At 38.4% G+C, this 12,887-nt stretch overlaps 1 protein-coding gene across 1 annotated transcript; it reads right to left on the bottom strand.

Moving 5' to 3' along the window:
- Positions 1-3,388: 3,388 nt before the first annotated feature.
- Positions 3,389-8,607, bottom strand: LOC124131442. Its single transcript, XM_046494726.2, has 2 exons — positions 8,534-8,607; positions 3,389-5,777 (listed from the first exon to the last, which is right to left on the bottom strand). The coding sequence occupies exon 2, from the start codon at positions 5,762-5,764 to the stop codon at positions 4,727-4,729; it is 1,038 nt and encodes a 345-aa protein (XP_046350682.2). The 5' UTR covers positions 5,765-5,777; positions 8,534-8,607; the 3' UTR covers positions 3,389-4,726.
- Between the last annotated feature and the right edge of the window lie 4,280 nt (positions 8,608-12,887).

Here is a 12,887-nt window from a genome sequence, read left to right as displayed (position 1 = left end):
TACAAGGGATATACATTTACTGGAATAAGAACGACAATGACCATCAACATTAGCTTACAGATAAATTGAGTAATTGTAACATTTTAATAGACATGTAATAGACAATGTACAACCTACATGACAATTATATGTGTGGGATGGGTAACTAAGGTGAGAATATGTGACAAACGTTGACACCAAATTGATGGAATGAGAAATACATACGCAGGGCATATACGATCAACTGCGCAGTGTGTTCGTGACATTTAATTTGGTAATGTGTAGTTTTAGTCATACTTTTTTATAACATCATAATTTCGACAATTACTGTAGGGAAAACAAGTCGGGTGTTTGTTCAGAGTAAAGATACTAAGGTACACGGTAGAAAATATAAAGCTCAGTTTTAAAGAGAATATAAAGTTTAATTTGTGATCATTTTGGTGACTACGGTAATGTATCACGCAGGCTATGTTATTTTGTCGACGTGCATTTCCTGTAGCTAAAGAGCTAGACGATAACAGATAATGGAGTGAGTATGGTAATTGTGTACTCCAACGATGCACGTTTCAATGTACAATAAAAACTCTCTTTGATGTTTACACGATATACGACTTTTCCATTGGACGAGAGCTCGGTCATATGACCGCGAAATTGACGTTCATAAGTGTATGAACGAAACAATTTGACATTCATGCATTTTACACGAGACCGTGTTCTTGAAATGACGTAAACACTGACGGACTACTTACACATTCCTGGGGAAACCCCTGGGAATTCCCTAGTGCGAATACATACATAAGCGTTCTTTCCGAACATTTAGACCCTTTAATCTGGAACTCAGTTTTACAGTATACATTGATAAACGTCAGAGAGTTTGGCTTATGATTGTTCACGAATTTCCTCGCTACGACCCATCCTAATGAACAAAACGAAGAAATGCACTTCCAAATTATCGTAGCGTCGACTCGATCCGTGTCTAGACTGACAGTGAGTCTACAACAATCTATGAATTTACATTATTGTCTATTATACACATCTTTAATCACCTTTCAATGGTCGGCCAGTTGATCAGTGATGACTGAACAACTTCCGAAATCTCTCCCGTCACGTTTATCGTGTCGGCCATTTTGACGTCTTGTACTTGATGTAAATGTATTACGACGCGCTGTCATTTTGACTGACTTACTGTGGTAGTTCTTAACAGACCTTTCTCACCTAATGAGGATATTATTTGAGTACATTTGTTGTACAGAAACTACAAAAGTTGTCCCTGTTGAGCAAGTTGAGCATTCATAAGCTCATGTCACCTCTCGTTTGGAGGAACTATTTTATTACGCGATACAGCTGGTTGTAGTACGACAGTCAGTGTAAACATGAAGTCACACGTACTAAATATAACTGTGTATATAGATCAAGGTCGTCGTCATTCGAGGTTGTGATATAAACAAATATAAGTGAGTAAGTGAGTATGGTTTTACGCCACTTTTAGCAATATTCCAGCAATATCACGGCGGGGGACACCACAAACGGGCTTCACACATTGTACCAATGTCGGGAATCGAACTCGGGTCTTCGGCGTTACGAGCGAACGCTTTAACCACTAGGCTACCCGACCGCCCCTAAACAAATATAAGCAAATATAAGAATTGTCGGTCACTTTGTATGAGTAGTGAGGGCCAAACTGTATGAACGTCGGAGCTTGCGACGACGTTCATACAATGTTTGGCCCTCACTCTATGAAGGTTCATTCTCAAATGAACTCACAAAAAGTGAAAGTCAATTCTTAATTGTCGCGAAACATAAAAGAGGACTATAAATGTATTTACATGACTACGGTAACGTATTTGGCTCATAGGTTATTTTGTACCGTATATAACTGTATATGTATACTTCAGTGGTGTGCCTTTGAATGTACATTACCGTGAAATATAAAGGGAGAATACAAGTGTATTCAAATTACCGCGGTGATGTATTTAGCGGATTTCTACTGTTTATAACTGAGTAAGGATGGAAACCTATTACAATATTTAAATACTTATATACATGGTGATAAAACATAAGAATACAGAATATCAACTCATATAACATTTGTTGAGCGAACTGACGTAAGTATGAATTAACTAACTACCTATAAAATAGTAGTGATGTTAAACCTAGGAATCGTTTTGTGACTAAGCTACGTGTACACTAGGCTAAAGCACGAAAATCTGGACTCTACATACATTGTTAAACATAGACATAGATAGGGGGATGATAGTGGATGTGGAAATATAAAAATGGAATATTGGTTTTGTACATTAAAGACATATTACTAGAGGAGCCCACGACGCAGTATACGTAAAAGATTACTGGATAGCGCCTAAGTATTAAACCGTAAATACTATGTTATAAGCAGCCGTTAAGAACAAACATATATATGCTCATAAGATTGAACGTTACACTATGACAATACTGATTCACTTATTCAAAATTAACACTCACATTTTCTGGACAATAATAACAATGAAATAAGAAGTTAAGTCATAAAATAACAAAAAAAAGTATTTAAATGTTCTTACCTTGAAACAAGAGAGGAGAGAGATGTGGGGTCCAAGGTTTATTCAAGCAAGTGTGTTTATTCAAGCAGGGACTTAAATACCCTCACAGCTCTATTGTATAACAGTAATATTTTCTCTGATGTTGTGGGTTTGACACCATGGTATCTGGCCATAGCCGAGAAAGTTTCCAACTCGCAGTATGTATGTGGTAAGCCACTAGTGTCAGCCTGGCCTAATGAGAGATGATATTAGTTACTGTTTAGCATGGTTAAACATATGTCTGCTGCCAAGGGAAAAGGTTTTAACTCTTAACCATGTATGCACGACAGGAGAATACAATGGAAAGATGGTAATATCAGAATTGTCGAACAAAGCTGATTGTAATTATAGTTTGGAAGATCGTTGAACGTGTGCCTGCTTATGAGGGAATATGTATCGACGCTTGATCAGAGACGAAGGGTTGATGTAACATGTATCTAGGATTACGTAATTTAAGGTTCATGTAAATGAGTTTGCTGAGGGAACGCCGGTGCGTTCGACAAGTGTCGTGATAAACGAGCTATATCGTGCCTACCGACTTGCCAATATGAGGATTTCCGTTGTTAAGGATAATTTGTGAAAAATATTAAAAAGTATCGCGAAATATATACAAGGTAATAATGAATTGTTTGATAGGCATTACTTAGAAGTTGACGGATGACAAGGTAGACACAATTTTAGGGATAACAACTTCTTTAATACTGTAAAAACTACGTTTCGGTATAGATCCTTATACCGTTGTCAAGCAAGACTGAAAGAGGGACATAGTACAGAATATACTCTACTGTTAATCCTCCACCTACTTTTTATATTCTGTACTATGTCCCTCTTTCAGTCTTGCTTGACAACGGTATAAGGATCTATACCGAAACGTCGCTTTTTACAATCTTAAAGAAGTTGTTATCCATAAAATTGTGTCTACCTTGACAAGGTAATAGTGATACACTATTTATTTTAGTTTTCTTTGAAAAGCTGGACACAGTTTAATACAGACTATACACTTATCCCTTACTCCTCTATACCCCAAGTTGGGCACAGTGTTGGAAGACCGGGTGGTACCCGGCTAGTCAATGCATTTTGAAAGGGTGACGATATTAAGCCCTATTTGTAATATAGTTACGCCCCTTTTTGCGTCTTCTGCTCAGCTAGCTTTCCCGTGACAATGTCTTCCAAACAAGGTGAACATTTATTGCATTCACTTGCAAATAGATACAATAACAGTTTGATGTAATGGTTTATGAGAAAAAGGTTACTATATGGCAGTTTTCATATCATACTCCATATCAGAAACAAAGGCCAGAGGGCTGTTATTGGGGTCTCGGACTGATACGGGGTATGATATGAAAACTGTATATAATAACCTCTAAATATAACACTTCTTCAAATCGACTTTATTCACACATTAAACTGATCGTGGATCAGTGTCTGTCACACTCAACACCCAATTATACTTTTGAAAAGTTTAAATTTCAAGAAACATAAGTTAAAATTTCGAGATAATGATATTAAAAAATCAAGATAATAACTTATTATCTTGAAATTTCAAAATCATTATCTTGAAATTTCAACTTAGTATGTATCTTGAAAATTCAACAAAACATCTTGAAATTTCAACTTGGTATCTTGAAATTTCAAGCTACAATCTTGAAAATTCAAATTACTATCTTGAAATTTCAAGAAAAAAAAGAAAATAACAAATGGCCCTAAGGGGCTTCCTTAGGCTTTATGGCCATTTGTTGTTGTTTGTTTTATTTATCTTGAAATTTCAAGACGTTATGTTTCAAATTCAAGATACTCAGTTGAAATTTCAAGATAATAACATAAAATCTTAAGATTATAATTTGAAATGTCAAGTTAGTATCTTGAAATTTCAAGAAAAAACTAAGATGATATTTCAACTTAGTATCTTGAAATTTCAAGAAAAAACTAAGAAAAAACTTTCTCTAAAAGGTTTCTGAACATTTACGTATTTCACTCAATTTATAACGTGGGGCTTCACTCCAGTGATAATGTGATACAGTATTGTAACGTAAAGAAACGTGTTCATCATTGAATGATCTCATAGGCCATTCTGCAGTTTGTCATTGGACTGTTTGTTGATAGTTGTAGCAAATTGTCTTCACAACAGTTCAAGTTGCGCAGTGAACAGAAACACACACCAGCAGACGAACTTAAGGCATTGATGTATCTTCGCACAAATTTCTGTAACGAACCGTTTGTTCTTTAGCATCGTCGGAACGCCTGAGTCTTCGTCTCCATGGCAATTTGTTCACAAGCTCTATGAATGCCGCTCTTAATTCGGGAATAGTAAACCAAACAATCGGCGTCACTCCTGATTTTGAATCCGACAGGAAATGACTGCTGTGTTTCATGAAAAATATTATTTTATACTGGGGCATTAAAGCCTGGATAAACGCCCTCTGCGCCATGTTGATGCATTGTTCAAAACCAACCATAATGACAGTAACCAAGCTTCCAGCAACATATGTCCATGGCAACGGAACCGCTTCCGGTGAAGTCATCAAAGAAGGCATGCCACTTCCGGTCCTTTGTCGATAGAGGTGTACTGATGTCATGATGGTCACTTGGACGACGGTAATAATCGCAGGGGCGATAAACGTGAGAGACATCACGATCTGTCGGGCATCATATGGAATAATGAGACGACAATAGCGGAAAGGTGCAAAGTATTCCTTAGCATGTAAATATGCTATTGGTAACACAACGAAGAACATCGCTAACCATGGCAAACCGAGAATCACTGCAATAACAAAATTCCTTGGGAACGTCTTCAGCTGTGGTCGTTTGACATGAAATAATGTTAGCAGGTAATCTAAATTAATGGTAACAATACCCCACATTCCAACAAAGATCTGGACATATGACTCCGTCACTGTCATGAACAGGTAGAACAAGCACCCATGTTGGTATGTCGACTTTAAGACCATGTCAGCTCGGAATGGGCACGAGATGAGTCCTATGAGAAGGTCAGCTAAAGCAATACTTATCATCACGAGGTAGCGAAATTCCCGTCTGAGTGTTTTATTGCTCAGGATTGAGACAATCAAAAGTATATTGGCGGACACGATGATGGGTGTAAGAAGAATTTCCATGACCGCGAATACATAACGAATGTTAGCGATGTAAGTATAAAATCCTGGCCAGAAAGCCTTATTGGCGTTTTTAGTAGCATTTGTTGTGAAGTTCATTTTCTCTCTGACCCTGAAAGAACAATTTAAATCAATCATATCAAATTAAATGATACTTTCTTAAGTCGAAAACTAATATGCTGGGTGGTATTCTTTAAAATGTTGTGTCCGGCCCATATTTCACTAACATTTCACAAACAATTCACAAACAATTCGTAAACCTTAAATTAATGAAAGGCCTTTGTACATTCAATACATTGCTTTCAATATATATCAACAAATGGTATTAAGACATATCATCGTGTTTTGTCACACTGAGGCCATGAAGTGTGTAAGCACCTAGTTTCCATGCATGTTGAATGTCACAAATGTCATGCCCATTTCAGGTGTCCTCCGCCGTGAAATTTGCAGGAATATTGCCAAAAGTGGCGTAAAACAATACGTACTCACTCACTCACTCACCCACTCACTCACTCACTCACTCACTCACCCACTCACTCACTCACTCACTCACTCACTCACTCACTCACTCACTCACTCACTCACTCACTCACCTCAGACTCATCAAATTATCATACAAAGGACAGATCAACAGAAAACGTCTTTCACCTTCGGTAACTTTCTTTAAACAAACAAAGTTTACAATATAAACATGATCATTTTTCGTAAAAAATTATTTTCCCATCGTCCAGACTAAATACGAAAATTATGATTTCCAAAAGGGAGTGAGTGAGTGAGTTGGATTTAACGCCGCTTTTAACAGTAATCCAGTTATATCACGACGTGTCAGCTTAATGTGGGAGGAAAGTCCGAAGCGATGCAGGTCTCAGAAACCCACGAGCACGGGTATGGTGCTGGCAAACCTAGAAACATAATCGGTGCGAACCAGAATTCGAACTCACATTCATAGGTTTCTGGCGTTCACAAGGAATACAAATCTGCACAGCTAATCGCGGCGCCTTCCCTCCAAAACGGAACTTACATAAGCATAAAATTTTGTTAAATAGCTGACTTTTAATATTTACTAGATACTGTTCTTATTGTACCACATATTTGAAGTGTTCATAAACTCTTAATTTTAATTGTCCATGGAGATTACAAAGCCAATTTTGACGTGATACATTTTTCAATCTATATGAAAAAGAAACTAAAAATAGTTGCGGCCTTCCAACACCCTGATTTAAACCAATGAATCCATACCCATGTTCAAACAAACTATTTCTAACAAATCCGATCCATGTTTGCCTTCCGGGATCATCAAGTGAAAGCAACATATTACAACAAATTCTGAGGTACCTACGTCATAGCATAGACAACAATTTTATCCAGTAGGATATAATTTCATAACATACTATAGATATAGGTACCTTCCCAATTCACCGAGTACAGCATCATTGCTTGTAATACAAAAATGCCTAAAATCTGTTTACAAAACAAGGTGTTGTCAACATCTGTCGTAAATTTGGGTCATTATTTCCTATGCCCCACATGACCAACGACATTGGTTGGATTTCTTATATAAATATACTTTAATATGTTCTCTTCTACTAGAAATATATTACATTTGAAGATCTGGGAACAACATCTCTTTCTGAGGTTTGTGACAATGCTTGATTCTGTCTCTGTATTGAACATGCATTTATATTTGTATCTATTTCATAATTCAAAGTTATTTGAAAATAAATACATTTGAGTTAAATTAAATTTGATGTGCATCTCCAAGAATTGGTGAGCACATGTATATTTTAACCAACAGCTATTAGGTCGAGTAACGGGCTTAAATATACATAAAAAAGGATACAAACATAGACACGTTGCTGTGCCAAACTTAATTTTCTTGAACCTGTCGTTACAGAAAATAGCAACATCCGGCCGCCTTGAACGACTCAGGGATGTACAAGAGTATGTGATGTGAAATTGGGTTAACGTCGCGTCCAAGATTATTGCACTTATATAGCGACGCGAATGCACGTGTGGGTGTGGCTGCCTGTACTAGTCCGGACTGATGCCGATTTTTAGTGCTAGCTCACAGAGAAACCATGCCGCAGTTTAACATGAATATCCCACTCAGACACAGTATACAGACTCCGAGCCAACCAGTCCTTGTTTTAGCCCCCTAATGCCGAGCGCCAGACAGGGTAACAACAAGTACCATCTTGTAACGTCTTTTGGTATGACGCAGCCGTGGATCGAACCCGAACCTTCAGCTCTCCGGGCGGACGCCCTACCACTAGACCACGGAGGCGGTCCGATGTGCAAGAGTGGACATTAGAAGGTAAAACACTATTACTAACATAGGTGTATTTTCAGTGACACATTCTTTAAATTTGACCAACTACTACCTTTAAGATAGACAGATAGATAGATAGATAGATAGATAGATAGATAGATAGATAGATAGATAGATAGATAGATAGATAAGATAGATAGATAAGATAGATAGATAGATAGATAGTCATGGTGCAGGAGTGTCATAGCTAATTATGAACTATTCCTTCTATAAGTTTTGAACATGCCCGACAATAGAAAATATACTAAACTGGAACGGGACGATTCGAGGTTATGTTTTTTTCCAAATGGAATTACGCATATAGTTAACCAAGTACAAACGAACCAAATATTAACCTGGAATGACTCTGTCTATGTTAACTAAATTCAGTAAACATACAGCCCTGGCTGCATCGGGAGTCCAGATAAAAGCGAAAGCATCTCAGTAAAATGATCCAGCAGGATCCTTGTTAACAGATCATTATGTTATCATTCAGCTATTGGCGAAACACACAGGATTTACCAACGGACGCAAACTAAAAATAAGAAAAAACGCCTCACCTCTACCTCTTGTAGACCTCCTATGAAAGATCCCTTCAATTAACAGCTGATTGCGACGTACAACTCATGCGCACGACTCGTTTCTGTTTAGAAACCAAACACCTGTAGTGATAAGATTCCAGTTTGACTTTCAAGGGGCTTGTTCTCAGGTATCCTCAGTGTTATCACTGTCAGACGTCTATGTCTTGGCAGATGTAATACTATACATGTATGCCTCGCGATACATTTGACGCGGTCGTGTTTAAACTATTCATATACATCTGACCAAATGGGCACATGGGTGAGTGAGGGGGTGAGTTGTGTTTAGGCCCCTTAGAGCAGTTTTCAATTATATCACGGTGTGTCAGCTTGATGTGGGAGGAAAGACGTTTACCACTTTGGTGAAACCCTCGAGAACAAATCTAGACACATCATCAGGGCGAATCTGTGAATCGAATCCACCATCATAGGTTTCTGGCGTGTCAAAGGGACGCAACTCTGCACAGCGAATTGAAGCGTCTGAATGAATTAGTAAATGTAAAGGCACTATCGTGTCACTGGATTTTCTGTTCCATGGTTCACTTGAATTGCGGGTGCTACCGGAAGTGTTGGACATGCTTACCCTTTTCGCGAACACCTGGTGTCATCACTGATTTTCAGCGGGCCATTCACATAATTTTCACGTCTGTTTTTCAATTTGCGCAAAATGGAATCTGTTCCGGTTGATGGTGTGTGTGTGTGTGTGTGTGTGTGTCTCTGTGTGTGTGTGTGTGTGTGTGTGTGTGTGTGTGTGTGTGTGTGTGTGTGTGTGTGTGTGTGTGTGTGTGTGTGGTGTGTGTAGTGTGTGTAGTGTGTGTGTGTGTGTAGTGTGTGTGTGTAGTGTGGTGTGTGTAGTGTGTGTGTGTAGTGTGTGTGTGTGTGGTGTGTGTAGTGTGTGTGTGTAGTGTGTGTGTTGTGTGTGTAGTGTGTGTGTGTAGTGTGTGTGTAGTGTAGTGTGTGTGTAGTGTGTGTGTGTGTGTAGTGTGTGTGTGTAGTGTGTGTGTGTAGTGTGTGTGTGTGTGTGTGAGAGAGAGAGAGAGAGAGAGAGAGAGAGAGAGAGAGAGAGAGAGTGGGGTATTTTGGATGTACGCTTCGTAGTCATGAACTGTTAGACTGATATACATAATAAACTCTGAGTTTGCAGTTCAACACAGTGTAATATTAAGTTTGATCATACTTGCTTGGATGTAGACCACACCCAGCTACTCACCTCAGTGTACGCCGTGTAAAACGGAAAGTGATAAGGAACGGCAAAATATTTCTCATATTCAATATTTCTCTGGAAGTCTGGCAGGCTGGCAGTGAGTGCGTACACGGACTGAAACGATGGGGAGTAGAAAGTATTCACTGATTAGGTGGCAGCAATTACGTTACAACATGTAGCTGGGTATACCATCTCTGAGAACGTGTTTACACTTTGTGATCATGTCAACGACGCACCTGTAGATGATGACCAGGAACTGTTTCATGAAGAGTCAATGCCATCATACTGAACGTGTTTCTGAAAGAAAACACATCGACAGAACTGAGCACCAGAACACACTTCATCTGTCACGAAGACATCACTAATATTCGTAAAATACCAAGTATTACATGTTATTTCATATACGATTTTAGGTTCAATTTTTAGATTGAATCTGATGCAGCAACGAGTTTATTTTGAGCAAACATTTATCTGTATATTAGGTTATTACCTTACCAGAAAAAAACTCCAAGACAGGAGGCTAAGATCTCGACAAACAAACCCAGGATTATTTTTTTCAGTAAAGTCAGTTTCACTCGCATGAATATAATACTCTTGGGCATACAGATCTCAATCTAATGCTATAGCTTTCCTTATAAGTGTCATAAGTGTCATGTACATAAACCGTTCATAAAAATAGGCGTTTCAGAATATGTGTAGTGTGTGTGTGTGTGTGTGTGTGTGTGTGTGTGTGTGTGTGTGTGTGTGTGTGTGTGTGTGTGTGTGTGTGTGTGTGTGTGTGTGTGTGTGTGTGTGTGTGTGTGTGTGTGTGTGTGTGTGTGTGTGCTGAGATACCATGCCCACATTAAACATGCATACTCAGACACAGTATACTAACTCCGAGCCGACCAGTCCTTGTTTTAGCCCCTTAATGCCGCTAGCTATCCAGACAGGGTAACAAGTACAATCTTTTAACGTATTTTGATTTAATGCGACCGGGGATCGAAGCCCAACCTTCCGCTCTCCGCACGGACCCTCTACGACCAGACCACGGTGGCGTTCCAACCGTGTTAGAAGTTACAAGACGAGACAGACCTCATATCGTGTACATTGGTTTCCTCGCAGTAATCGTGTCGTCGTTCACACATGTACATCTCTGTTTATCAGTTATTTTGACATATGATACCTCAACTCGAGTTTCAGCCCTGTATTACCTCACACTAATTGAATTTGTACGACTTACATATGGACACAATATACGACTCTTAATGCGACATACTTATTCTAAGAACCAGGCCTTAATCAAGGAAGGGTGTTATATTCACCAACAAGATGGGCGTATCTGAAAAGAGTTTTAACCTAATTTTCGGAGATTTGAGAGATTTAACTACTTCACTGACATAGTATATAATTATTAACATGATTACATAATGGTAAGTGGAGGATGTGTTGCCTGTTGGTTAAAGAGAACGCTCGTCGTGCCGAAGTAAGTAATTCGATTCCCCACATGATGCACTGGTGTAAGCCAATTCTAGCTTCTCGAGCCGTGATATTCTTACAAGGAATATTGCTAAAAGCAGTGTAAAACTATTTACACTCACTCACCGATGTCCCGTGTCATTATATTGCTAGAATAATAAGAAAAGCGACGTAATACCACACTCACTCACTCATGGCCACTCACTATCACCCGTGACCACGATCAGATTTTGTTTCTGAGACACACGTGTACATGTTACAGAAACCAGACACGAAACATAAACTTGAAAACCAGAAAACGTAAAACAGTTATTTAACCAAGACGGCGTTAAATATCCGTGTATCGCGGAAAGTTAATGCCCATCTTCATAAAACGATAGAGCTATAATATGTACCTACCACATTTCGTCACAAATACACCTGACCCATAATAAAGACTTGGTTCAAACCAACTTAGACGAAACAAACGCCGGGATAGCATTACTGTACAGGAATTACCCTCATTCAGAAACCATATGACGACTAGTCCCTAAAATATCTCCAATAAAGGTCAGTTATACCAAAAACGATAGTTCTCAAATAAACACCAGGTCTCCGAAAAACTCCACCACGCGTGTGTCTATGAAAGAAAATACGGTAATTAGGTGGAGCGATGCATACCCTTAAAATCAATTGAGAGGGTATGCGGCCTAGATGCCAAAGCGGCACACCAATAAGACAGACAGACAGATTTATTTCGTATATGTGGACATGAGGCCAATAGTACAATGACAATTTAGTTGTAGGAAAGTTTTCGTGGAGCACTACTTGTATATTGTAACTGAATAGATGTACACGTTTGAGTTTTATTACTATTCAGTGTATCATCCTTCTTTTAAATATCTTATTAACAAAAACTGAGAAGGATGTGGCTATTTTTGCTATTCATTACAACTTTTCGTTTTGTTGGATACGTGTAATAATAGTTAGGCGGGTATTTGATTCTTATATCTTCAAATACTGGACATATTAATAACACACGGTATTCATATTCTTGGTACTCATTGCAGAAGGGATACAGAATTTCCCTAACACCCGAGGCCCAGTTCATATACCCAGAGTCATCAAGGCACTTAAGCATGTTATAACATCGTCTAGAGTATCGTGTATCTGGTTGTCTGAGCAAACGTATCCAGTATGAGATAACTCTGCATTGATAGTTTACATATATCTGGTGCCTTAAAATTGCCTTTTTTGGTGACCGGTAGCCGACGCCAAGAACACATTTATAAAATTTAGTATGGTTCCCCAAAGTTCCGAGCCATACATCAGTATTGGCTTTATTTTACCATCAAATCTCCTAAACAAAGATTCACCAGGTATATTTCTAAATATACTAATAAACTGCTTGGCTGAATACATTGCTTTATCTGGTTGCCTTGAGAGTACTTTACATAATCGATTTTGTAAATAAAATTCGACATGATAGTATACATCCCTGTCTAACACCTGCACTGGTATTGAATATATCAGTCATAGTATTTTTACTACATCTTACAGCTGCATTTACGTTTCCATATATACTTCTTATTAGTGTACTTACCTTACCATGTATACCTTTACTGAGCAACGTATAAAGAAGTTTATTTCGATCCACGATGTCAAATGCTTTTTGAATACAGTAAATATACAATA

Source organism: Haliotis rufescens, unplaced genomic scaffold (assembly GCF_023055435.1).
Source record: "Haliotis rufescens isolate VD_foot unplaced genomic scaffold, xgHalRufe1.0.p SCAF_1, whole genome shotgun sequence".
Lineage (NCBI taxonomy): Eukaryota > Metazoa > Mollusca > Gastropoda > Lepetellida > Haliotidae > Haliotis > Haliotis rufescens.
This window is presented reverse-complemented; position numbering and strand designations above follow the sequence as displayed.